Here is a 27383-nt window from a genome sequence, read left to right as displayed (position 1 = left end):
GAACGTTAAGGAAGGAAGCCATGTGCAAGTTAAAGATTTTTTTTTTGTTGGTATTTTCATGCTTTATTGATAGTGTAGAGACAGAGTTGAAATGGGGCAGAGAGGGGAGTGACATGCAGAGAACGACCGCGGGCTGGAACCGAACCCGGGTCTGCTGCTGGCCGAGGCCCATGGGGAGGACGCCCTAGCAACTGAGCTAAGGGCGCCCCCATGCAAGTTAATTAAAAAGAACCCTTATTTATGTCTTTTCTCTCAGCCTTTTCTAGACTCTGCAATGATTCTTCCCAGTAACAATGACAACTTGTGACATACTCACTCCCTTTCTAATCATTTTTCTTTCAGTAATCTTTAAAAAAAAAGCTTTTTTTCCCTCAGTGCCTTATTATTTACACTAAATACATGTTTATATAAAAATACATCATATGTAATCACATTTTCAAAATACATTTTTATTTTATTTATTTATTTATTTTTTGGGGGGGGATCGCTGTTACCTGAGGGGACTCGTTTTGGCTGCTGTGGGAGTGTGATGGCGGCTCCCATAACAAAGAGGATTCTGATAAGCTGATAAACAGATAGACAGAGCACACAATCAAGAGGGTGACAGGATTTCATTACAAGCTTTTGCTGATGATGCATTTTGAAAATGAGAATCTCATCAAAATCTGCTCACTCTTTGTCCTGAGTTAGCACAGCTTCCCCACCTGCAGATACAATGTCACAGCAGTTTAACGCCCCCTTGTGTTTAAAGAATGAAATCAAACTTGTACACTGGAATTGATGCTGCTGCTGCTGTACTTAAAACAGTACTTTTGTCATTTGTACTTTAACTATACTCCACTGTACTGTACTTTATAAGATATCAGACTGCTGAGAAGTACATTCACCTTTACCTTTATGTCTGTGAAGCAGTGCCTGATTCCTGCTCCTTTCCCGCTCCAGCTCCTGTTTGCATGTATCAAGCTCAAACCTTAGCAGTGAGTCAGATTCTATCTATTAAAAAGGCAAAACATAAATAGCTCACATGTTTATCTACTACATTTTACCAGAAAGGCTCAAGATCCAGCCTCTCAGTTATACACTACCTTGGCTTTGGTCAGCAATGTCTCCATATTAGCTTTGTGCTGCAGCAGAGTCTCAATTTCTTCTCTAAAGGTAGAACATATGTATGAGCAAAACAAGATTAAGAAAGGTGTCAAGTGATATACAATATTGGTGATTTGCAATGTTGACTCACTTGTCTTTCCGGGCCTCGTTCTTAAGTGTTTCAATCTCATTTGCACAATCTGCAGCTTCCACTCGCAGCTGAAATAAGATTTTTAATTTTGACATTTAGATACATCTAAATGCACTGCTTTTTGGAAATAAAGTTATTTCATTTAAGCGAGTTATAAAGTCTTACTTTGTTTCTGGCGCTGTTCTTTTTGAGTTCCTCTAGCTCCTCCTGTGTGGACCGCAGGACCAAAGACACCTTTTGCCACTTCTCAGTCCAGTGGGAGGCCACGGCTTTTAGTCCTTCATTGCTCTGGATTCTCATTGCATCTTGTTTGCGATGCTCTTCCTCCTGCAGCTGCAGCCTCTCCTCCTTCTCAAGGACCTCAGCCTCCAAACGCAGGCAACGATCCTGCAGTTTCAGATTTTCTAATTCCAAAGCTTCCTCAGATTTCCTGGAAAAATAGTTTGAGAGGTTCAGTAAAGAGAAGGTAATCAAATTTCAAGAATGGTGCGTTTTCATCATCATCTCACCTGAGCTGGAGGCACTTTTCTTTCATCTCTGTTACCTCCTCATGTGGAACTTCATTCATTTGACTCAGCAGTTCCTCCTTTTCTATGATCAGCTGAGAGCATTTTGCCTTCAGATCTGTGATCTTTTTGGAGTCGATGTCCCTCTCCGCCGTTTTCTCCTGTAACTGAGACTTTAACGTCTTCAGCTCACAAGTCAGCTTTTCATTTACCTGAGGTAAAGATACAAGGGGGATTAAGAATTAAGAAAATTGTTGAACCTAAAAAAAAAAGATGTCCACTTGTAGCTTTTAACCTCTTTTAGAGCCTGTGATTCTCCATTCATCAGATCAGTTTCCTGTTTGTTGCTGTGTGACTCTGTGTCACAACCATCTGAACTCTGTTTGCCTGTCTTGTACAGATCTGCCTTCTCCTATACAGCACACGTGCAAACAAGCCTGGTCATAACATAATATTTGGATCTTAGATGCCTCAGACATTAGAGTTAAATGTTGTATATGATACCTTTATCAGGTGATCCTTGTTAGACAAAGGCCCCCTCAGGTTGCCCTTCAGTTCTTTTATATTTTCCTCCAGTTTAAAAACTTGAGTTGACAAGATGGCTTTTTCCTGAGAAGAATTTAAGACAATTTTCAAGGTTTCATTTCTAATGCAGAATAAGGTGATGTTGTTTCGATAATGATATAATAAAAACTGACCAGACATCCTTCGCTGATCTTGTTGTTAGCTTCACTGAGCTGTTCTTGCACCTCAGAGTGATTCTGTCTGTTCAGGCTAAGCCTCTGGTTCATCTCCTCTATTTGATTCCACAGTGTCCTTTGGGTCTAGGTACAAACAAAATTGCGCACAGCTTAAAGGTGTGAATATGCTGGTAAAAGAACATGGGAGTGTAATAGACAATTGCAATGTAAGTTTGTGGCTTTCGAAAAAATTTAAAAAAGGCTGTAAATTCTGTTATTATTTTTTCAAACTGACATCTGTAGAAGTCTGGAGATCCTGGAGTGCCTGGTTTCGTTCTTCTTCTTGTGTCTTTGCCCTCGCCTCAGCATCTCTCAGAGCCTCTCTCAGCGTATACAGCTCTGTGTCAACACTTTGCCTCTCCTGATTTAAAGCCACGTGTAAAAGCAATGTTTGGCCAACAGAATAATACACTTTTTAAATCACAAATGTATTTTTAACAAAATTAAAAGTTTACGCACATGCCCGTTTAAGTCTTCATGACACAATGAGGCTGATCCGCTGAGCGAGTCAGGAGTTCTTTCCATTGGTTGTTCATTGCTCTCTCTGTCCAATGTAGACCTCATTTGCAACAGGTTTTTCTCCAGCTGTAGGACCCTTGTAAGTGAATTTAACATGAGGAATTGGTCTTCGCTTAAATCTTTAAAAAAAATGTCCTTTGCTGCACTTACTTTTCATGAAGGTCTCCACGTTGCCGGCTGTTTTCATATTGGGATAATTCCGCTGCCTCCTTCTGCTGCTCAAGAGCACTCATAGCCAGTTGCTGATAAACACATCAGCACAAGACAATCGAATGTAACACATACAAAACATCTATCTGAAGCAGAAAAACGCATAGAACCAAACCAGTAAAAAAAATAAAAATAGTCACAGTTTAAATTTTCTTTTTACATACCTTATGTTTCATGTCAAGTAGTTGTGAACTCGTTAGGCTGTAGCTGAGCTGTGAATTTCTGTTCCTCAGCCGATCCAGCTGATTGTCTAAACGCTCATGAGCATCCTGCAGCCATTGACCCACTTCTGGTTGTCTAAAGCGATTTTCAGCTCGGGTGCTCCTTATTTCAGCCCTTGGAGATGGAGGGAAGGGTCGTGGAGAGCCCCCAGCTACCAGTTGGGACAATGACTGCCATTTCCTCAGACCTGGGTCATTCTGTCTGAAGCCACCAGTGCTTCCAGATGTGCTGGAATGAATACATTATATCAGCCAGGATTTATTACATTTATTTATTACCTGATTTAAAAGAAAATATATATTTTGTGTCTGTTATTGTAACTGTGTACCTTGAGCCGACATTGGACATAAACCCTGTACCAGAGACAGATGCCATACCACACCATGCTGCGGTCTAAGAAAGCAACACACATTATATAACAAATGCACTTCATCAACATGCTCTACCATAAAAAAAAATATATATATATAGCCTATATTTGTGTCTTACCTGGGCTGTTAAGCGGGATTTGGTATCCCACATGTCGAGGTCCGTGAGAGAAAATGGACTTGAACCTCTGCTGAACATGTTAGAGAATATTCCTATATCCAAGCTGTCACTACCCTTTGTATGGGAGAGGCAACAATCCTCATCTCCCCACATGTCTGCCCAAGTCACAGGGATAGATTTTCGCACAAAGGTGGCAGCTCGAGGTGGGTGGCAATTCTTGGATCATGTGTCTTGGTATTTCCACTTCTGGCTTCATGGTCAACAACTAGTTTTAACACTGCATGGTATTACATCCATCCGCATCCATGCAATCATTTACTCTTATTGAAAAGGAGTCACTTACACCCTATTCCATTTCTATATAGGCCTACAATGTTTATTCAAATGTTTAATCAAATGTATAAAAATATGATTTCTAAGAAAAGAAAGACAAGATATCTTTGTATTTAATAGCTGGAGTCTGCACCAAGCGGCACCTCTCTTACGCTACCTTGCTGCAGAAATCCTCTCCTATCCACTGACAAAGGCTCACTTGATCTGTCTGTAAGCCTCACGCAGCTTTGACTTTAAGCTTTTCAATGTACAGCCCCTGCACTGGGTATCCATGGTAACCCATGTACACAGGGAACAGTGGGGTGGGTGTGTCATGTGCTAACACTTCTGGGATTGTCTCCACGTGATGTCACTCTGCTGACTTGCTGTTTGTTGATATGAGTTGTTGAGACCATCTGCCAAATAGAGAGCATAACGCACGTGACTTGACTGATTCATTATTAAAGATAGTGAATGTGTCACGATTGATTATGATTACCTTTGAAGAGAGGGAGAAACATGTTTTATAACAATGCTCTTTGAAAGGTCCTTTTTAAAGGATTGTATTTTAGCGTCAGTGATAAGCAAGAAAATTACGAATTGTCTGAGAGTATCATCATAACTATCATGACAAGGATATAATACTCTGCAGCTCAGTGTGAAATATTGCACACTGACTAAATCCAAAGTTGTTTCCATAGTTGGGCAAGCTACTTGAAAAGAGTTGTGAGCTAAGCTACAAGTCAGTTTCCATTGAAGCTACAGCAACATGGCAAAAACAGCTTACAGTTTTTATTTTTAAATACTTTAAAAAATGTATATTTGTACTTTTCACATTGAACCAATTTAAATTAAGGTCAGTGCTCAACCAGTCAAACAAATGGGCTGGCAGAAAATATCAAGTTCAATTGTAGGCCTCTATTAAACAACAAGCTAAAGGAACTGTGCCCAACACTGGTTCTTTCTTCGCATGGCCCAGTCGGACCATTTTTCATTAATATTGCACATCCTGATTAAAGGTGGAGTGAGCAATTCTGGAGAAGGCTTGTTGTCAAAATCACTTTTTGTCAGAGTCAGTGAATATCTTCTAACAATCCACAATGGGTCAAGCTCTTATTTCTCTACCATGTGTGCTCTGAAAAAATAAATAGATAAAGTTAAAAGATAGATAGATAAAGTATGTTGCTAGCTATGGTTGGCCCCTTTGTTTACATATCTTTGTTCACATATTAGTTTATCGAGCCAAGGCTGTGTATTAACACTTGATTTCTTTCAGTGCACATACAGGCGTAGGGGGTCGTGTGGAGATAGGCTTTTCAATTTATTTCGACAAAAGGTGATTTTGTCAACAATCACTCTCTAAAAACGCTGAATTCAACTTTAATGCTTAAATCATTATGAGCGTTCAATTTTATTTATTTATTTTCTATTGGACCTTTATTTATACATGCAGATCATTAAAACAGTTCTAATTTACAAAATAACACTATAATAATTATAAACCCTATAGGCTATGAGCATATAAAGTTAAACAAAACACAACCAAAACATACCTATAACCAAATGAATCATAAAGGAATCACATTTCGGCCACTTGTGTTAAGATTTTCTCGGTTTAGCTCTTATTTTGAAAATTGCCTTATATCGGAAGCCGGACGTAGTCATCCAGTAGCAGCAGTAGCTTTAGCCATTGAAGGAGCTAAAAGCTAGCAGTTTAAGCGAGCAACATTTTCCTCTTTCAGCACCACGAGTGGCACTTAATTCATTTGTGTTCTTTGAAGGAGTGTGCTTCGCATTTATTCCGGTAGAGTACAACACTTTAAACCCAAGTATTTAATCAAATACAGCGTTTGCGTCTTGAATATAACGCTAGAGTGTAACTAAGCTATATAACAGGCCGATGCTAACGCTACTCAATAAGCATAACCATTCGTTAATTAGCAAGCAGTTAGTTTTTTTTGATGTCCTAATGTCAGAAAGTCGTCTTATGAATCAAATATAATGTATGTGGTCACTATAAAGCTTTTCTGCAAAGTATCGTTAAATTAAAACTATTGTCCTTTGTCGTTTTGCAGTCATGGCTGCGGATTGGTTAGGAAGTTTGGTGTCAATTAACTGTGGGCCAACATTGGGAGTCTATCAAGGAGAGGTGGTGTCGGTGGACCAGTCCAGCCAAACCATCTCTTTAAGAAAACCTTTCCATAATGGAGTCAAGTGCCCTGTCCCCGAGGTCACATTCAGGTAAAACTCTAAAAGCCAAGGCTTTTTTTCATGATAGAAAAACTACTGTCTGTTTCCTCCTGTTACTACACATTCCCTACAATTCATTATTACAAATAAGGCAATAAGTGGCATCAAAGTATCTTCAAGCAATCTTTCCAAGTCTTTAAAGTGGAAAATTGGGCCAGGGATTAGGGTAATATCAACAGTTTATTTCTGACTTTGCAATTCAAAAACAAAATAATTTGTAGCATCTATTTTTTTACTTTTTTTCAAATAATTAATGTATGCATCTCGCATCAACACCCAATTTATCAGCATGGCGTGATCCAATATGGTCATGCTGCTCATTAGTTATTGCTCTGTAGGTGTGTGTTTTTTGAATGACCTAAAATTGAATAATGCCATACCAAAACATATTTGTATAACATTTGTTGTATCTTCTTACTTTTCCACTGGACCAAAGAAGTCATGTTTTTAAAATGGTACATAAGCCAACTTCATTGATGTTGTATTTCTCTACAGTTTTGGTTTTTGTAAAATTGGTAGTAATTTTACTCTTAAGTAGCATTATAGAACGTCTTAAATCTAACTTTCCTCTAGAGTACTAAATATAGTATTTCCCCTTCTTTTTTGTTCTTCTGCAGTGCCATTGACATAAAGGAACTAAAGATTCTAGATATCACAAATGGTAATGCTTCTACAAAGGTAAGCAGTGCCTCAGTTGTAGTGCCAAAAGGAGACCCCAGGTCTGTGGCGAAAGTGAACTCTCCTCAGCACTGCTCTAAAAGCTATGGAGAGCATCATCTGGATGTACCTGGTCAGCCAAAAGCATTCCGGCAGAGACACAACTCCTGTAAGTGCAATGTAGTACAGTCAGACAGAAAAAATATTTCTGATTGTTGCAGTGTTTTGATTTACTTTGTATTGTTACAATCAGGGTCATCTAGTAGTCGAGGGGCAAACCAAGTGACACCGAAGAAGAACGGGGTGAAGAACGGTCAGAAGAAGCAAAGAGATGATGATTGTTTTGGGGATGCTGTTGAGGACGGGCTGGAGGCAGACTTTGATTTTGAAGGAAATTTGGCTCTTTTCGACAAAGCAGCAGTTTTCTCAGAAATCGACACAACCGAGCGCCGTAACGGTGCTAGGTCACGTGGAACGCCTCAAGAGCAAACGCCCACCAGGTACCGTCATGATGAAAACATCCTGGAGACCAAACCTGTTGTGTACAGACGGATTACTGTACCGCAGCCTGCTGCCAAGGAGTACTGCACTGGTAAGACGACGGTGTAATTGAATAAAAGGTTGTCAGGATACAGTCATATGAAAAAGTTTGGGAACCCCTCTCAGCCGGCATTATAATTGACTCTGCTTTCACACTAAAAAGATAAAAGTGGTATGTCTTTAATTTACCAGGAACAGCTAAGTACTGGGATGTTTTCCAAACAAAGATTTTTTGAAAAGCAGTATTTAGTTTTATGAAATTAAATAAAATGTGAAAAACTGGCTGTGCAAAAATATGGGAACCCATGTGGTCTTGCTGATTTTAATGCATGTAACAGCATGTAAAACTGATGACTTTAAACACAAAATTGGTTGGATTATGTTGTTAAGCCTTGAACCTCATATAAAGGTCTGTTTAATCATGATAAAAGGTATTGTAGGTGCCTAAATGCAAGTTCCACTTCTCTTTGACTCTCTGCTGAAGTGAGACAGAATGCGATCATCAAAACAGCTCCCAAAAGATCTTAAAAACAAAGATTATTCATTGTCATGGTTTAGGGGAAGGCTACAAGAAGCTTTCCCAAAGGTTTCAATTGTCAATTTCTACTGTAAGGAACGTTGTCAGGGAATGGAAGGACACAGGCACAGTTGCAGTTAAACCCAGGTCTAGCAGACCAAGAAAAGTACAAGAGCGGCATATGCGGCGGATTATGAGAATGGTTGCACACAACCCAAAGATCACCTCCAAAGACCTGCAAGAACATCTGGCTGCAGATGGTGTATCTGTACATGGTTCTACAATTCAGTGCAATTTGCACCAAAACATCTGTATGGCCGGGTGATGAGAAGGAAGCCCTTTCTGCGCCCACGCCACAGATACAGTTGCATGGAGTATGCAAAAGCTAATTTATACAAGCCAGCTTCATATTGGAAGAAAATGCTTTGGACTGATGAGACAAAAATTAAGTTATTTGGTCTTTATAAAAAGCAGATGTTTTGGTGCAAATTGCGCTGAATTGTTGAACGATGTACAGATACACAATCTGCAGCCAGATGTTCTTGCAGGTCTTTGGAGGTGATCTGTGGGTTGTGTGCAACCATTCTCACAATCCTCCACCTATGCCGCTTCTGTTTTTTTCTTGGTCTGCCATTCCTGGGTTTAACTGCCACTATGCCCATGTGTCCTTCCATTTCCTGACAACGTTCCCTACAGTCGAAATTGACAATTGAAACCTTTGGGAAAGCTTCTTGTAGCCTTCCCCTAAACCATGACAATTAACAATATTTGTTTTTCAGATCTTTTGGGAGCTGTTTTGATGATCCCATTATGTCTCACTTCAGCAGAGAGTCAAAGAGAAGTGCAACTTGCATTTAGGCACCTAAAATAAATGTTCTCATGATTAAACAGACATTTCTATGAGGTTCAAGGCTTAACAACATAATCCAACCAACTTTGTGTTTAAAGTCATCAGTTTTACATGCTGTTACAGGCATTAAAATCAACAAAACCACAAGGGTACCCATATTTTTGCACGGACAGTTTTTCACATTTTATTTTATTTCATACAACCAAATACTGCTTTTAAAAAAATCTTTGTTTGGAAAACATCCCAGTACTTAGCTGTTCCTGGTAAATTAAAGACATACCACTTTTAAATGTTTTTTTGTGAAAGCAGAGTCAATTATAATGCCGGCTGAGAGGGGTTCCCAAACTTTTTCATATGACTGTAAATGATTAGAAGTAAACTGTTACAAACACCTGTCCTTTTTCCATACAGACTCAGGACTTGTTGTACCCAGTATATCCTATGAACTACACAAGCGCCTGTTGGCAATTGCTGAGCGTTACGGTCTCTCACTGGAGCGACGACTTGAGATGACTGGAGTGTGTGCCAGTCAGATGGCACTTACATTGCTGGGTGGGCCCAACAGGTAAGCATGTAGTGATGGTTTGTAGGGCTGCAACTAACGATGATTTTGATAATCGATTAATCTGTCGATTATTTTCTCGATTAATCGATTAGTGTTTTGGTCCGTAAAATGTTGATACATTTTCCAAAGCCCATGTTGACGTCCTCAAATGTATTGTTATGTCCAAAACACAAAGATATTTCAGTTTACTGTCATAATAGGATTAAAGAAATCAGAAAATATTCACATTTGAGAAGCTGAAATCAGAGATTTTGGAATTTTTTTATTAAAAAATGTAAACTATTAAACTATTAATTGATATATTAATATAAACTATTAATCGGTTATCAAAATAGTTGTCGATTATTTTAATAATCGATTCGTCGATTAATCGTTGCAGCGCTAATGGTTTGTAAGCAAAGAAAATCTACTGTAGCTAAATGTCATGTCAGTCATGTTATACTTTTATTTTATTGTCTGCTGACTAAAAAATATTTTCTCTCTGGCTATTATAATGTTCACCAAGTGTTAATAAGGGTAAATAATTACTCTAATAGAATTCTAAATGTAGTCGTTTTCTTAGATATAAGACTTAAAGTGTTCGATGTTGAAGAAAAATGCCTTTATTAGATCATCAGAAAAGGATGAAATACATTTTTGAAATATATTTTATAACTTCACAATTTATTTTATATTTTGCTTATTCATGTTTTTATGTATTTGTTAATGCCTTCATTTTATAATTCATGTTTCTTCCAGATTCACTCCAAAAAATTTACACCAGCGTCCCACAGTGGCACTGCTGTGTGGCCCTCATGTGCAGGGAGCTCAGGGCATCAGCTGTGGTCGTCACTTGGCCAATCATGAAGTGGAGGTCATCCTGTTTCTGCCTAACTTTGTCAAGATGCTCGACTCAGTCACCAGCGAGGTCACACTCTTTAACAAGACAGGTGGCAAACAGGTGTCAAGCATCAAAGGTGGGCATCATTTTCTGCGTTTATTTATGCCTTTTTTAATTTTTAACATTCTGGGTGGTCAGGTAAAGCAATATACCATGAGATTTTGAAGTTTTTCTCTCTGACTACACAGACCTTCCAGACACCCCGGTTGACCTAATCATCAACTGCCTGGACTGCCATGAGAACACATTCCTGATGGATCAGCCTTGGTACCGAGCAGCCGCAGACTGGGCTAACCAGAACCGAGCGCCAGTGCTCAGCTTAGACCCTCCTGGTAGTGGACAGGGGCATGCGGTCGAGGCCAAGTGGTCTCTTTCCCTTTGCCTCCCCCTTGCCCTCACTGAGGGGGCTGGCAGGGTTTACCTGTGTGACATAGGTATCCCCCGCCAGGTGTTCCAAGAAGTGGGAATTAAGTACCATTCTCCTTTTGGGTGCAAATTTGTCATCCCCTTGCACTCTGCATAATGGGACTAATGGTCAACATGAAAGACCCTCCATGACCATTTTGGGTTTTGGCGCCCTACTGTATATGCCAGAGCTTCCGCTCTTTTTCAGTTCATCCATTACATATCTAACCCATCGACATGTGAATAAGACTTTTCCCTCATACTTTAGGACCACTCTTTTGCACACTTGGTAGGAAAGCTGAGAGCTTTATTGAGAAAGGAAATATATATTTACTATTCAGCAATTACGTAGATTATTTTGTTTATATACATATTACAAGATTATTTGGGAGAAAGGTTTTCAAAAATACATTTGACTTGTCAAAAATAATACCAGATAATGTTCAGTTTTAAATTGAATATGACAATCTCTGACTTAATGGGGAAGTTCTGAATGTCACTGTAATCTAACCTCATTCCAAAACCATCTGGTGAATTCACAGAGATCCACCATATAATACATGCAAAGGAAATGTCGTTAAATTAACCTGGATGAGACAACAGAAATCCAATTTATATTGGCATTACCATCTCTAATGGCTTTGCTTACAGCCTGCCATACTCTGCAACACCCAGTTACTGTTGTGTAATGTTTTATTTGGATAGACATTCTATCAGATGTGGAATGTTTGTCATTTATGTGAGTAATGATGTTTTCAAGCTAAACCAGTGTTGAATGTGGCAGCTACTGGAAATAATCCAGATTTCAGCAGTTTTGTTTGTTCATGGTAAATTGGGCTTTGATAAAACGAGACAGCATAACTAACCTTGATAAATCCCACCTTTTAGTGAAAAAGAGAAGTTTGGCAACTAAATTTCAGTACAATAGTGAGCCCAAGTCATCATGACATCAAGTCCAGGCAAGCTTCTGTTCCACTAGTTTCTGTATCTCAATGCATTGTTCTGTTCTTTTACTTATATGGGAGTTAAACTGTCATATTCTAAGACAAATCATCATCCATTACAGCAGCTGCTGTAACAATTAGAAACCTTTGTGATTCTAACAAAGTTGTTTTAGTTAACATTGTTACAAATGTCACTGAGATTATGAACAAGGTTTTCTTACTTGTGGAACAGAATCTGGAAGTTCACTTCGGCTCCATTGTATCAATAAAAGGACCAAGCCAGAGTTTTTAAGGCAAATTTCAGTTCCTTAACTACAAACCATGTATATATTTGTGTTGATCTTTTTTTAAGTGTACATTACGATTTTTTTATATATATTTTTCTATTGGTTTCTGATTTATAATGGTACACAAATCCATTAGCTAACCCAGTAAATACTAAGTTTGCAGTAGTTTTGGTCACTGTTACATAATTGTTTTGTGATAGTGTAGTTTAATCCCAGATTTCAAAAGTCTGCAATTTATTGCCATGACAAATGAATGCATTTGACATTGTCTGTAATGGATGAAAGTATAAAGTGTCTTAGTAGATTTAAGAGGATGCCTGAAAACAAACTGGGTCTTCATTTATAAAACATGGTTGGCAGATTGTTGTTTTATGTTTTTAAAATGTGATTTTTTGTTCTTCTAAATTAGCTGACAAACACGGGTATGTCCGTAATGTTTCAAAGCACTGGACTGAATTGCAACCTTGTAGGTTAGACAGTTTTTCGATTTTCGATGCAAAGTTGTTTTGGTTTACAAAAGAGGTAGCCTTTTCCAAAGTTTAAATACGCTGTAATATGTGGGATTTAAATACATTTAAGGGTTATGTAAACTCACAATTATCAAGATGCAGCATTCAGCACCGAGAGCCCTCTTTGAAGGAATTAGACTTGGTCTTTGTAATCAGAAATCATCGGGTTTTCTTTTCATGCGCTCATGCTTAACCTTTATTTTAATGTAATTCAAGAAAAGATGCTTGTTTCTTGCTTCTTGAAGCCTTGGCAGCGTGGGTGTAGGCAACTGTACAACCACATCTGTTTGACTGTGACAGTCAAGTCTGTTGCTTGTACTATTCCTTAATTTGAAATGTAAAATGTGTCCAGATCAGAGGCAGTTGTTAGGTATATGTTCACTGAATGTGCACATCAACATGTCCTTAAATCTTGTCTCTTTGAGTTCAGTGTAGTAGAAGTTCATGGTTGCCGAGGTTACAAATCATGTGGGATATGGTTTATGGTGTGGTATTGTCTGTCCACACAGAATTATGTTAAGGGCTCAGGAGGATTAAAGAATACTGATTATATTTGGGGTTTTTTCTCAGTGCGCATTAGCCTGTTCATACGCTGACTATTTGAAAATGACTGTCATGCATAAAGGGGTTTGTCCTTTCTCCAACATTCCTCCGGCCTGATGAGTAATGTCTCATCTGTTGAGACAAGCCTGGCGTGGTAAACATCAGCAAGCGCTCCGGAATGTAAAAAGAAGAGTTTTGTATTTCTTCCTATGTACGCCAGGGGGCCATGAAACCACACGTTTGGCGGTCATTCCTCGTTCGTCCTGCTCTTATGGCAACTTTATGATTTCCTCCAACAACAGTGTTATTTCTCCGAGAAATGTGAACAGTCAAGACGCCATGTGGTGTTCTGGCTTGGGAAAGGGGAAACGCCTGTTTGAAATTATATTTGTTTAGATGCAGGTCATGCTGCTCTAGGATTTGTTTACATGTTTTAAATTCTCGGATCTGCACTGGAGATAATCAGTTTTTCAAGTTGCAGAAACTTTGTATTAAATAATCTATGGGAGGTTATTCGTCTAGACTGGACGACTGTTTGCTTCTAAGGGCGAAGTTCATCTTCAGGAGCTCATGTGTGGTGTAGCCTAAAGCTGTGCAGTCCTCTGTTGTCGATGTCCGCGGATTGAAACAATAAAAACATTTTACCATTATTTTTGTTTAGTTTTTTTTATTTGTGGGATTTTCTGTGACCATCTATTAGCAAATTCCTTTCACCGACATGACTCAAATAGACCCAGTGAGCCATTTTTAGCCTGACTAGTTTACCATTAACGCGCATGTGCACTGCAAAATCAAGGTGGGGCAAAAAAAAAAAAAAAAACTTTGAATGTTTCTGACGGGGAAAAAGACTGGGGTAATAGCCTAGTCTGAAGTTGACGCAAAGGTGTCTGGATCGCATTTATTTCATCGCTGCAAAAAATAATCCAGTTGAGCTCGCATACTTTACTTTTCCACGCAGAGGGACCGTCAACACTGCAGATCCGTTTGTAGAAAAGTTTAAAAGCTTATATTTTTACCCCAAAAGCTCCTTTTCCAGATGATGTTGACAGGAGACGCGCCTACTACAATATTGCTACATTGAGCTACTATTGGACCGCTGAAGTTTCGGGTCACCTGAGACACATTTCGCTTCCTCATCAGGACTTTAACGGTCGTTTTTTTATTTCGTGAATGGGAATTAGTTTGCTGTCGCACGCTCAGATGAAAACGGACGTCGGGCAGTGACCGAATCACCTGTTATTGCCTCACATCTCTCGCCTTTTTGCATGCAAACAGGTAAGAGTTTTATTTTGAAATGGAGCCTTAGTTCATAATCATAGATACAGTGACGCTGTTGTGTCGTGGCATGTCAGTTCTAAAGTAGCCTACAGCTGACCTGTAGGGCTATCAGCTGGTGAATTTCACTTTATTTGAATGTCCGGCGACTGACAGGTCTGAAGTTAAGCTCTCTTATCAGAAAGCTGCGGGGTCCGGAGGCAACATAGCCTACATAATAACCAAGCGTTTTTTCACTTCCTGGCTAGGACAGACGAAGCTCAAAGTGTTTTACAGTAGCCTAAAACAAAAATAGCCTAGGCTACGGATGATTTCCTTTATAGACGAGGCCTTATTAACATCCTCCTCCCTGCAAACATCTGCCACTTCCTCTGTCTCCTTGGTTGCAGCAGTTGCATCATGCAGCACTCCACATTGGCTCTGTCACAGGTTGGTAGTCAAAAGTTGAGATAATGATCGTGTTATTGTGCTGACTGGAGATGGTGAGCATCCATCAGCAGTGTCACAGAGCCTGGGATCATGGACTGGTCTTATTCTGAAGCTGTCACTGGCTGCACTTGCAGAAATGTCTGACTTGAGTGTTATTATGAATTGGTGATGCCTCTCAGTTTGATTATTCTTTATCTATGTCTGTTATTGTGAGGATACAATTAACAAAACGTTGGAAAAGCAGTAGCCTACAAATGCACTGATAGCAAGAGGCAAACAGAAAATAAAAGTTCAATGATTGCTGTATTTGTCACAGAGAGGAACTCGGGACCTCTTTGGGTCTGTTTCGTGGTAATGACACACATTTTCTCAAAGGTCAGCAACTTTCTGAGAACAGGCTGAAGCCAGTCTGGTGCTCCTGGCGGAGGCCTTCGAGTCTGCTCTGGAGAGGTTTCTTCAAATCTGTGAAGAAGGGTTATGCTAGTGAAACTTGACGAAGAGAGCTCACAAAACCACAGCAAAGCATAGCTACCCTGCAATATGTCATGCATCAGCAGAGCAGCATTGCACTGCATGATGTGCATAGCACCACAGCAAGGAAGTGTCCGTCCACATGCTCAGGCATGGCAGTTTTGACTAGCTCTGGGTTTATTCATAGGCTTACGGTGTCATAAGTGTCAAGACATTCACTGTGTTGTTTGAACTTTGGGTAGGTGTAAAATGCAAAGTTTGCTGAAAAGTCCGGATGCCAAATTAAGTGGGATTTCCTCCCTGAGTAACATTAATTGATTTTGTTTTGTGTTTACTCATGGTCAATTTAATGATACTGTAGGTGTGTACCCTGTCATATGCTTTCATGGCTCATATTACAGATCGTCACAAGCAGAACTGACAGTCATTAAAGTGATACAATGACGGCTTGTACTGCAGGGTGTACCGCTGCAATCGCACTTCCGCTCTCACAGACAGTTGTTTCAGTGAGCACAAGCCACTGCACCACAGTCCAGCTGTTGTCCTGGAGCCAGAGGTGATTTCCTCCTCTGAAGCTCCATAATCTGCAGACCCAGCTGGGTGAACTGTAGGCATGCACTCTATCTCCATCTATATAGCTCTTATTTCTCTCCAACCTGTGTGTTGGTTTGTATAGCTGATTGTTAATAGTGATGAATCAATCCTTAAAGGCCTACTTCACCGGTTTGAATATGAAGGTGTATTGAATTCTGAGATCCTATGTAGTATAAATGTGCAAAAAAAATTAAAATCGGTTCATCCTAGCCTGAGAAAAGGCAGAAAGAGTGTTTTTTTTAACCCTATATTTCTCTTTCTCGTGACATCACAGAAAGAGAAATATAGGGTTAAAAAAAACGTACTTTGTAAATATTACTGTGATGTCACAGTAAAAGACATCACAGTAATATTTACAAAGTAAGTTTTTTTTTATAAGATAAGACCCTATATTTCTCTTTCTGTGATGTCACGAGAACACGAGAAAGAGAAATATATGGTTAAAAAAACACTCTTTCTGCCTTTTCTGAGGCTAGGATGAACCGATTTCAATTTTTTTCGCACATTTATACTACATAGGATCTCAGAATTCTATACACCTTCATATTCAAACCGGTGAAGTAGGCCTTTAAGCAGCAGTTCACTATAGTAGCTTCTCATTGTGGAACCAGCTTTGAGACTATTTTATATAAAGTTTGGTAGTTTAATCCAGTGTTTCTCAATCTAGGGGTCGGGGCCCTGGAAAAAGGTCACAAGACACATTTAACGGTCCTGACATGATTATTGCCATACTGAAGAAGAAACTTTCTTATTCATTATTCTCTCTAACTTTAGATTTTTCTAGTGAAATATTGCAGATCAATGCCTTTGTGTGCCTCCAAGAGTTATTCAAATGAAACTATCTGATGTACTCCAGGCTTGCGTAAATGTTTTAATTTTAGTCAGATACATGTAATTAACTAATGAGCACAATAGTTTCCTCCAACATTTAGCAGGAGAGGTGTAAAGAAGCCTCAAATGGAAAGGTTTAGTACACAGCACATTACTTGAGTACCTGTAACTTTTCACCACTAAAGCTATATTTATTTGAAGGTTGCCTTGTTATTCTTTAAGCAAACGTTTCAAAGACCAGTTACCTTTTTTTTAAGTGACACATTTGTAAAAACTGTCCACAGTACCTTCTTGCCTCCTCACTCCACAGCAGCATCTGCAGCACTTTGTATGATCAGCATTTTCTCCTTCAGATTTTGTCTGCAGGTAGACAAGGGAGTGGCAGACTAAATAGGAGGCCAAAGAAGATATTTCTACATTCCTGTCCTGTCTTGCTTTGTGCAGTCGGGCTACCACTGATTTCTACAGTTAAGACTATGACAGACTTATATGAGATAAGAGTCGAATGTTGATCAACTGGTTTTGTTTGAACTATAATAGGAATGTTATGGATGCCAGGAATATGCTTAATTTGACTACTGAAGCTATAAGGGTGTTTGAAGTGATATGAAACCTTTATGTATAAGTTACTTACTTGTACAATCTGAAGTAAGCGTTTCACTTTCCTGACTCCATTCAGGTTCAGTCTGTCAATGGTTGCTTTAAGTAGCTTATGTAATGCATCTCTTTCTTGTTGCAGACACTATCTTTCAATTGGATGTATATATCCCCTGCTCTCTACAATAGCTGTGCCATGGCATTATTAGGTATGTAAGGATATTTTGTGTCTATGTTACAAAGCACTTTACATTAGAATAAAAGGGTCAAAAGACCAGCAGACCAACATTTAAATGCATCACACAATTCAAAAAAGCTTACATGAAAACTCAAGCTTTACACTACAACACTACAACAACAAAAAAATGAAGATCTTCAGCCAAGACTTGGATGATGGACTTCTAAATCGGACAGGGGTCAGTGGAAGCCCAGGGGTCAGTAGAAACTCAACCCACTCACAATGACATCCTTGTCCACTTCCTGAAAAGAGCAAGCTGTGGCTCCATGTGGAGCTCTCTGGAAATGGCAATGTGACACCATTGAGAGAATGAGTTCTGTCCCATTCAGCGAGCTGATGTGCCCTGCTGCTGAGATGCATTCACTGTCTCCATGACAGATTAAAAAGTGCTGTTGTGTGTTGGCCTTTGCCTCTAGTGGGATCACTTTGCTCTATCAGGACTTTGATCAGAGTTATTCTGTTGCAATCACCTAAGTCTGTTTCAGAGCATCATGAGCATGACTTCCTGGTAGGATGGCCTTGAGGAAAGAGGGGACCACTAGTAACTTAACCCAAAACTGCTCCAGAGACAATGTAGTATGGCTGACCCTGTGCTCTGACCCTGTTCGAAGTTGAAAACTTGAGAGGGAATATGCATTATGCAAAAAGACAAATTTCAATGTGCCCTGTGTACAATTGACTATTGACTTACTTCCTGCTTTAAGATAGAACTCATACTGAGATTTCAGTTAGAAAATTGGATTATCACCTATATTAGATGATTTATTGGCCATGCTTGCAGCATGGCTCCAGGGATGGCAATGTTGGGTGGTCCTCTACTTTGGTCCAAATAGAAATATCTCAAAAACAATTGGATAGATTTCTAACAACTTTTGCATGAACATTCATGGTCCATAAAGGAGGAATCCCCCTGATTTTGGTGTTACCGTGACTTGAGCTCTAGTGCCATCAGCACGTTGACATATGTCATTTGGAGTGAAATGTCTCGACAGCTGTCTGAATTGTAATGTACAGTACTTGAGTAAAGGTCCTGTCGCACAGTTGTCAAATCAGAGATGATAAATGTATTTGGAGAGATTCAATTATTTTATTTTGTTTAGTTCTACACAATTTATTTTCTTAGACTGTTCCTTATTAATTCCTCTTTTTCTGGATACTTTTAGTTTTGAAAGTAAATTTGAGGAGGGAAAATCACTCTCAACTGGAGAAATGAGTTTGGTTTTCTTCACTATGAGCATCCGAGCCTCAAAGAGCCACTCACACTGTCTGTAGTCTTCATTTCCTGTTATGACCTTGTGCACTATGTGAAATGTCAAAGTGTAATGTAGAAAACATGGGCTGGGGGTAAGCAGGGGAAAAAAGGGGTTTCCTTGCTGGCTTGATGGGTGTGGGAAATGTGTCCATATAGTTTTGTCCCTTGAAACCGAAGGACAGCTGCTGCAGTACACTCCATACGGCGTGACATCCGCAACATCCTCATCATACTGAGTGAAGGCCTTCCTCTCTGGGAAACGTGAGGGTTTGGAGTCTCACACACTTGGTGAGGGGCAGGTTATTCATTTCAATGCCTGACATGGAGATGTGTGTTAGGAGAGTGATATCAGCAGAGTATCCGTTGAATCTTTCATGTTTCTGAGAACCCCACCCTAATATTGGAAGATTTCTAAATGTGGGCTCTCGTACAGGAAGTCGACCTCATGGTTATGGACAAGTGGGAGGATGTGACCTCATGTAAGGTGACACATCTATTAGAGCCAGCATTTTCCCTGACTTCTGACATTGAGCCCCACCACTTTTTTCATGGGAACTGATACAGTAAGGGAGGAAGTGTGGTTTGGGGGGGATTAGGAAAGCAAGAGGGGTGGGTTGAGCATTACCTAATAATTCATTGGTCATCATTGCAACCTCTGCTCTGATTTTATTGTGTGTGTATCATGGAGACACTGCCACCGGGTGACTCAGGCCCTTAGGTTAGTTTAGCAGTGGTTGCTTTATTGACGTAAAGAAACGCTGGGCTGGATGAGTCTCTCGGGCCTGGTCAGATCCCACCACAAGTTTGCATTCCAGCATTTAAGAGAGCTATCTTGATTCCTACAAGGCCCAGTCATTGGAGCTTGGCCGTATGAACCAGTGTGTGTCCATTTTTGGTTAGAATGTCCATATGGAATACAGAATAGACCATGTTTTATGCCTTTTAGTGTTCACCTAGAATATTATTGTATTGTCACGTCAATTTATTTTATAGTAAATTTCTAACATTTATTGGTTCATTAGCACACTGGAACTTTGTCTTCATGTACTGAAATCCTGCGTCATGGAAACATTGAGGCCCAGTTGTGAAAGTGTGATTATAAAAAGAAGACTTGTTAGTTCTGCTTTCTGTTTCTGCAAGTTATTTTTACAGACACTGTCAGATCTGATGCCACTGCAGTGTGTCTTGCTGACTTGTTCGCTATGAATTAATGTGCACAGCCAAATAACACATTTGCTGGTTTTCCTGGTGTGTCACACTGACTAAACTATGTTTCTCTTCACAGGTTCTGCTTGTGTGTGTGTTGACCAGCTCTAATGGTAGCATCTAGAAAATATCACCTGTGACAGGATCAAACCGCCGTCACCATGACAGAGGTCCAGGTAACACAGGCCTCCACAGTACAAACTGGGATACACAGCAAAGACATGTCTGATGAATAATTTGTTTATTGATTAGTACCCGTGTGTTCCCGTAGACTACATGGCCACAGGGCACAGAGTGTGTGGCAAGGTACAACTTCAAAGGCACATCAGAACAGGACCTGCCGTTTAACAAAGGAGATGTGTTGACTATCATAGTCGTCACAAAGGTAATGTTTCATGCGCCAAATTTCTGTTAACTTCATGTGCAGATTTTGAGTTCTCATGCAGTGTGTGAATTTGACGATCACACTTCTTTCCTGTTGATTGAAAAACACATTGAATGACTTCATTAATAGGTTACCTACTCCACATTGATATGTATTAGTTTAAACAATGTCTGACGTCCTGTGTTTCAGGATCCAAACTGGTACAAAGCAAAAAATGCTACAGGTCGAGAAGGGACAATTCCAGCCAACTATGTTCAGAAGAGAGAAGGTGTCAAATCTGGTGGCAAGCTGAGTCTTATGCCGTGAGTACAAAGATTGTTTTGGTTTGTTTAGTTCTGAAACCCAGTGTAATATTTAATGTTAAAAGGAAACAAGATTAGTTGTATCTATTGTTTTAGGTTCATGTCTATCTCTCTTATCTGCAGCAATGGCTAAAATAGCTTGACTTTGCCCTCTTCCTATGGCTGTGTGAGAGATGGCCTATTTCTCGTGGCAGTGACCCCGTAGTTATGAATCTGAGTGGAGACCACAGTTGGGTCAGGCTGTGTTGTAATTGCAATGCTGCTGTGTCTGTTTCCAGCTCAGCTTTGTGTGAACACTGCACAGTTTCCTGTTGTTTCTTTTCTATCTCCGACTGAAGTAATCTCAAAAATCTCACCGTTTGTCCACATGACGAGTTTCCGTGTGCATGCATGTGCACATGTGCTTGACTGAAAGGTTTATTTATAGAGCCCTTGATCACAAAATGATGTCTCAAATGACCTCAGAACAAACCGACCTAGATCAACTACCGTACTTGTGATGAAGAATATAGCCATTAGGAAGACATAACATCCCTACCTTAGCTTCTATAGCCTAATTTACATGCATACTGTAGGCTATATTAAAAAAAGAAGAAGAATGATCTCAATAATAAAACTAGTCACAGTAGATATGCAAATTACTTTAATCTATGCCTCCGGGACTCCAGAACTGTAGTTTTTTTTATATGCTTAAAGGGCCATTTTAAGGTTGATAACATTATGGAGTGAATTACAAAAGGAAATATGAAACTTTCTGAAAGGCTAATGACAAATAATCAGAAACACATGGCCAAAATGGATCCAGGCAGTGTTTCCTTAGTAACCGTCAGGAATTTCGGATTTGGCCTTCCCTGCGTAAAAACACTGAGGTTGATCTGATGAATAGCTCCTAAAAAGTTAGTCATCCCTTCAAACAACAACAGAGAATTTCCTTTGAAAAAGTAAGATCATATCAATCAAAGGTTTTGGATTAATCTATGACTATAAAAGTGTTCTTTGTTCTATAAATTGTCTAATTGTATTGTATTGTTTTATGCATAGAGTGGTTTGTTTTGATGAATGAGGTAGAAAAATATCAGAATAACGTCTTATCAACAAAGCTGTAGCTGCTAAAATGACCATACAATTCAATCAACACCTCTCTAAAAACAGTTTCAACATATACAATACCTATATACCTTCTTGAAGGTAGGAATTACAGGACTACTGTATTGTAATGCACTAGTTTTAGATACATGTACCTTTAATATGCTTTGTAATCGATGCAGACAGAAGGGACAAGTAGATTTCAAACATATTGTTTCTAAAATGTGTACATTATCACCATTTTGAGGATTTTTTTTAAATTGACAGCGATGAGATACATGTTTGGTGACATAGTTGTGGTGTCTTTATCTCTCTCTCTCTCAGATGGTTTCATGGAAAGATAACGCGGGATCAGGCGGAGCTGTTGCTGAACCCTCCTGAAACGGGCCTGTTCTTAGTGCGAGAGAGCACCAACTTCCCCGGCGACTACACCCTGTGTGTGAGCTGTGACGGCAAGGTGGAGCACTACCGCATAGTCTACAACAACGGCAAGCTCACAATCGATGATGAGGGCTTCTTTGAAAACCTCATGCAGCTGGTCGAGGTGAGGCATAAAGTTAGGTTTAAAAAAATATATATTTATAACACGTTCTTTTTTTTAAGTGCTTTCTCTGGTGCCATAAAATGAGTTCGTCTGCCGAATGCATTTCTTATTTTCCTGTTTTAGAGTCCCTGTGTCTCTGTGCTACCACATAGACCACACACAGTTCCTGGAACAAATAATGAACAGGAAGTGTCAAAGAGGAAGAGTGAACAGCATGCTGATGTTCAGAGTTCTTACCTCAAAAAGACACCAGGGCTTATACTCTCAAAATGATTTATTGCCCCGTATGACATGCTTGTTTTCAACAGACGCTTACTATATAATCTACAGAGTAAACTAGAGGAGTAAGAGTACGTTCAGGCTGGCCTATTTGAGGGAATAACTTTTCAGTCGTCCATTATATCTTTATAGCTAATTTGACTACACGGCCCTCTATTGGTCATTCTAATGCACTGTCATTGCTGAGTTTCATTGCTCTGAAATGTAATGTTGCTTTTTCTTGTCATATGTATTTTCATTAAAGCTCTATTTGTGTTCAGAAACTGACAACTTTTTTTAAGTATACCGCCAGTACAAAACAACTTTAAATACATAGACAAACCGTTAACATGGTGGAAAGCTTACAAGCTAAAATAATATCCGATAATATCCGAATAAAATGTAGAAAAATAGGTGTTATTTTCCGGTTTTGCTTTGTTTGTAGCACTACACCAAGGATGCAGATGGCCTGTGCACCAGCCTATTAAAGCCAAAGGTGGAGGAAGGGACGGTGGCTGCCCAGGATGAGTTTTCCAGGAGTAAGTCTCAGTTTCTCAGCGCTTTGCAGTTCATGTCACTACCTCGTAACAGCATTCTTTGTTTAGAAGAAGCATGTATGGGCCTGCAAAGTCTCAGCTGCATGTTGTTTACTCTTTGAATGGCCAACAGGTGGCTGGTCGATGAACAGGAAAGAACTCAAGCTGCTGCAGGTTATTGGAAAAGGAGAGTTTGGAGGCAAGTAGCTTCAGGTTTTACATTTATAACTTTAGTTAAGTTCCCACTGCATAGTACAATTGACCTAATTTTATTGTATTGCTTACATGTGGCAGAGATCAGATATTTATTAACATGTAAACAGGAAATAAGGTAATAAAGTTTGCTCAACCGTAATAAATATGAGGTCAATATCTTTTAACCAGAAACGTATTCCCATGTCCTGTTTGAATTAAGTGAAGGTTGTTGTTAAATTAACAAAGTTTAATGTGTTATTCCGAAATTTTTGAGCAGCTTAGGTTCATATAAATGCATTTTGACTTCTTATTATCTGATCGTTGTTATTGTTTGTGATCGTTCCAGATGTCATGGTGGGAGACTACAGAGGAGCTAAAGTAGCTGTGAAGTGCATAAAAAATGACGCCACAGCGCAGGCCTTCATTGCAGAGGCTTCTGTCATGACGTAAGGAAAAAGCAATATTTAGATACATTTTCTTAAGGGAAATATGATAAAAACACATAAACAAATAACTCAAAATAACTCCTGTGCTTCTCTCCTTCCTCAGGCAACTAAGGCACGATAACCTGGTGCAGCTGCTTGGAGTGATTGTGGAGGAGAACGGGAGTCTGTATATAGTCACTGAGTATATGTCCAAGGTAGGTGGCATTTATAGAGAGCCAGAGTACAGAACTAAAAACAATACCCATTGTTAAAAAGACATTACATGTTTGACATGTTTATTGATTTGATCCTCTCTTCAGGGCTGTTTAGTCGACTACTTACGTTCCAGAGGCCGGACAGTACTTGATGGAGATGCTCTTCTTAATTTTACACTGTGCGTATGACCGCAATGATCTACTAAAGGAGAATATAGAGTTGGTGACCACTAGTGGCGCTTTGGAGCAATGTTTTCAGAGATGGGTCCCCAAATTGTTCAATTTTGTGTTCTACCAGCATTCACACATGAAGGCATGTGAAACATTACTCTGGCCTGACATGTGATGTCTTAAGGGAAACAACTCATTAGTTGCTGTGTGTGTACATTAACCCCTGCCAGCAGGCATACCTCAAAAACAGACCATTATTACCGAAAATGAAAGTGACCAGAACAGTTGTTTGATGTCTCTCAGTTTCATCCAATTGCCCATGTTGACAGGTGGTGATGTTTGTGAATTGTAAAAAGCAGAAATCTGCCAGTAGAGAAAAAATAGAAAGAAAAAAAGAAAATCTGCTTTGAAAATGTCTGATGAAGTTGGTAATAATCACTATTATTTGCTAGAAAAAAATAAGATTTACAATGTTTTGTTAAATCATCAGGAAATTTGCAATGCATGTTTTTGATCCTAGGATTGAGTGTTTAAAGAGCAGTGTTTTTCAAGTTTTGAACTTTCTTTTCTTATCGTCTTTCACAGAGACGTCTGTGAAGCCATGGAATACCTGGAGGCCAGTAACTTTGTCCACCGAGACTTAGCAGCACGCAATGTTCTTGTCTCAGAACACAACAGTGCCAAAGTTAGCGACTTCGGTCTCACCAAGGAGGCCTCCAACACTGAGGATACTGCTAAGTTGCCTGTGAAGTGGACTTCCCCGGAGGCCCTCAGAGAAAAGGTAGACTGTTGTTTTCAATGGCTGTTCCAATTCACTGATTAAAATAAACCCTTACATGTATGAATTTCTCTCAATCCATAGAAATTTTCCACTAAATCGGACGTTTGGAGCTACGGTATTCTGCTTTGGGAGATTTACTCTTTTGGCCGAGTGCCTTACCCGAGAATTGTAAGTATCAATATACGTTTGAAAAGTTGAATATGGACAATACTAGTAGTAATTGGGGCTTTGATTTTAGAGAGATATTAATCAACAGCTATTATAGACTCTTTCTTACTACAGTAATGCTCCAGAGCATACAATTCTTCAGGTTGCACTTTTGGTATGGTTTTGTGACTTTTGTAGAAAATAACAATGGAAAATCTCTACACCTTTCAAAATGTTTCTTTTGGATAACATGCCATTGTACATGAAATAAAGCCATGGGGTAAACAAAAAAAGAAAGAAAGACTAGGAACAACGGTCCTTATTTAATGTCACATTTCTCATTTCAAATCATTCTTTGGCCGTGTGTTTCCATGACTTCCCTTTTTTTAATTCTTTAGCCATTAAAAGATGTTGTGCCTCGAGTAGAGAAGGGATACAAAATGGACTGTCCAGATGGCTGTCCTGAAGTGGTTTATAACATCATGAAACAGTGCTGGAACCTGGATCCTGCTGCTCGACCAAGCTTTCAGATGTTGAAGGAGTGGCTACAACATATCAGCCAAGGAAAGGGAAAAAAACAATGAGAGATCTGAGAGAGCAGACACAGAAAGTGACTTTCCTTCTCCCTCACTTTTGACCACTTGGACCATATCCTGGGATGAAAAAAAAGGTTTCAAACTGTATTATTTGTTAAAGTTCACAACAACGTTGGATTTAATTTTTTACACAATACCCATCAACTTTCAAAATGTGAGTTTCTGAGCCTCATCCCTCAGTTATTGACACTGCTGTAATGCAAACTGTCACAGGTAATTCTGCACTCAGTTATCAAGAGTGGATGATTAACTATCATATCGAGTCTTAACAAAGTGCTGCCTCAGAGCCACATTGCCTTGACCTGTTTTTTTTTATTTGTTTGTTTATTTTTACATGTCCTTTTAAGTTGATATCCTCTGTCCTATCTGTGGCCTCATTTAATTGTGTGAACAGGGAGACGGTTACATCATTTGACTAAGTTGACTGAATCCATTGTATCCGTTTAAGGAGGAAAGAAGTTTCATAAGTAGGAAAACAATTTTGATAAGTTATTATTCACTGTGTGTTTTTCTTCTCCGACAGTTTTCAGGTACGGTTCTGCATGAATGTTGAATTATTTTCTTAAAGGGACTAAGTTTAAAAACTTTAATAATGCAGCTGTATTTCCCAACTTTTGAGCCCCTCTGTAAGACAAAAAAGGGAGCACACGTTTGTACAAAGAAGGTCACCTGTACTACTGATAATAATGACACCATTCGGCTCAGTCATGCAGACAACGACCCATGTGCCAAGATTTCCTTCTGACATCAATAAGTGTTTTATTTTTTAATGATCTGGATTTGTGTGATGAGAAAATGAGAATGTAAATATTTTTACTGTGTTGCCATTTTCAACAATAAAAAAAGTATGCAATAACTTTTAGAATAACAACGTTTTTAACATCTTTTTTTTCAAGTTGTATTATTTGAAACGATCAGTGCTGTAGAAATACTCAAAACTACTTGCAATTGTGGCAACTACTTACCACAACATTAAAAGGCTGCTTATATATCAATACATTAAAAAGGACAAAAAAAGAAAGATTGACAAATAGCTGTGACACTGCTTACAGAAAAAAGTTTGTAAACTTTTCAAGTAGAAAGAAGTGGATTATCTAGTAGCATTATATATATATATATATATATATATATTATTTATATTTTAATATGGGCCATTCTGCATAGTTAATTCTTATACCTTTGAAACTTTAAGAAGAATATATTTAGCTGATAATACTTTCTGTACTTTTATAGTAGAAGTTTAAGCTGTATTTTTTATTATCTGGTTTTACTTCTTTCACCCATGTAATATACCTTTTTGCAAACTAACCACATAATTAAGGCCATTCAATTCTAAAAAGTTCAATAAAATAAGAAATATTCTGTTTGAAATATTGTAAAATAAAAATTATTAAGTAAACAATTGCAATATAAAAAGATGTTGTTACTTGATGAGCTACTTTTCTTTCAACATTGCATTTACTCATTTAAAAAACCTTATTACCATACCAAGGAACATTACACCAAAGTCAACAGTCTCATTGAGTGATGGCACAATACAATTAATCAGGGGAAGCAATAGGGAAAATCTAGGTTAATTTATAGTGAAAATGGTTTTGTTTTGTAAGTGAATATTTCATTTTCCTTTATTTATTCTCAAAAGATCAATTGAGGGTTACCCTCTTTTA

At 38.9% G+C, this 27383-nt stretch overlaps 2 protein-coding genes across 3 annotated transcripts; both read left to right on the top strand.

Moving 5' to 3' along the window:
- The first annotated feature begins 5912 nt into the window (after positions 1-5912).
- Positions 5913-13779, top strand: edc3 (enhancer of mRNA decapping 3 homolog). The gene is made up of 7 exons (XM_080027630.1): positions 5913-6039; positions 6311-6476; positions 7103-7311; positions 7396-7734; positions 9461-9614; positions 10353-10570; positions 10683-13779. The coding sequence occupies exons 2-7, from the start codon at positions 6313-6315 to the stop codon at positions 11015-11017; spliced, it is 1419 nt and encodes a 472-aa protein (XP_079883756.1). The 5' UTR covers positions 5913-6039; positions 6311-6312; the 3' UTR covers positions 11018-13779.
- Positions 13780-14037: 258 nt separating this feature from the next.
- Positions 14038-26573, top strand: LOC307250174 (tyrosine-protein kinase CSK-like). Of its 2 annotated transcripts, XM_080027164.1 has the most exons (14): positions 14038-14457; positions 17522-17588; positions 20155-20251; positions 20347-20460; positions 20650-20762; positions 22173-22392; positions 23096-23189; positions 23320-23385; positions 23728-23827; positions 23931-24021; positions 24127-24200; positions 24778-24973; positions 25055-25141; positions 25519-26573. In XM_080027164.1, exons 3-14 carry the CDS (start codon positions 20237-20239, stop codon positions 25702-25704), a joined length of 1356 nt encoding a protein of 451 aa, XP_079883290.1. In that variant the 5' UTR covers positions 14038-14457; positions 17522-17588; positions 20155-20236; the 3' UTR covers positions 25705-26573. The 2 variants fall into 2 exon arrangements, with proteins under 2 accessions (XP_079883290.1, XP_079883289.1); XM_080027163.1 differs by lacking the exon at positions 17522-17588.
- Positions 26574-27383: the final 810 nt, after the last annotated feature.

Source organism: Ammodytes marinus (assembly GCF_949987685.1).
Source record: "Ammodytes marinus genome assembly, chromosome: 5".
In the NCBI taxonomy this organism is placed as follows: Eukaryota; Metazoa; Chordata; class Actinopteri; order Uranoscopiformes; family Ammodytidae; genus Ammodytes; species Ammodytes marinus.
This window is presented reverse-complemented; position numbering and strand designations above follow the sequence as displayed.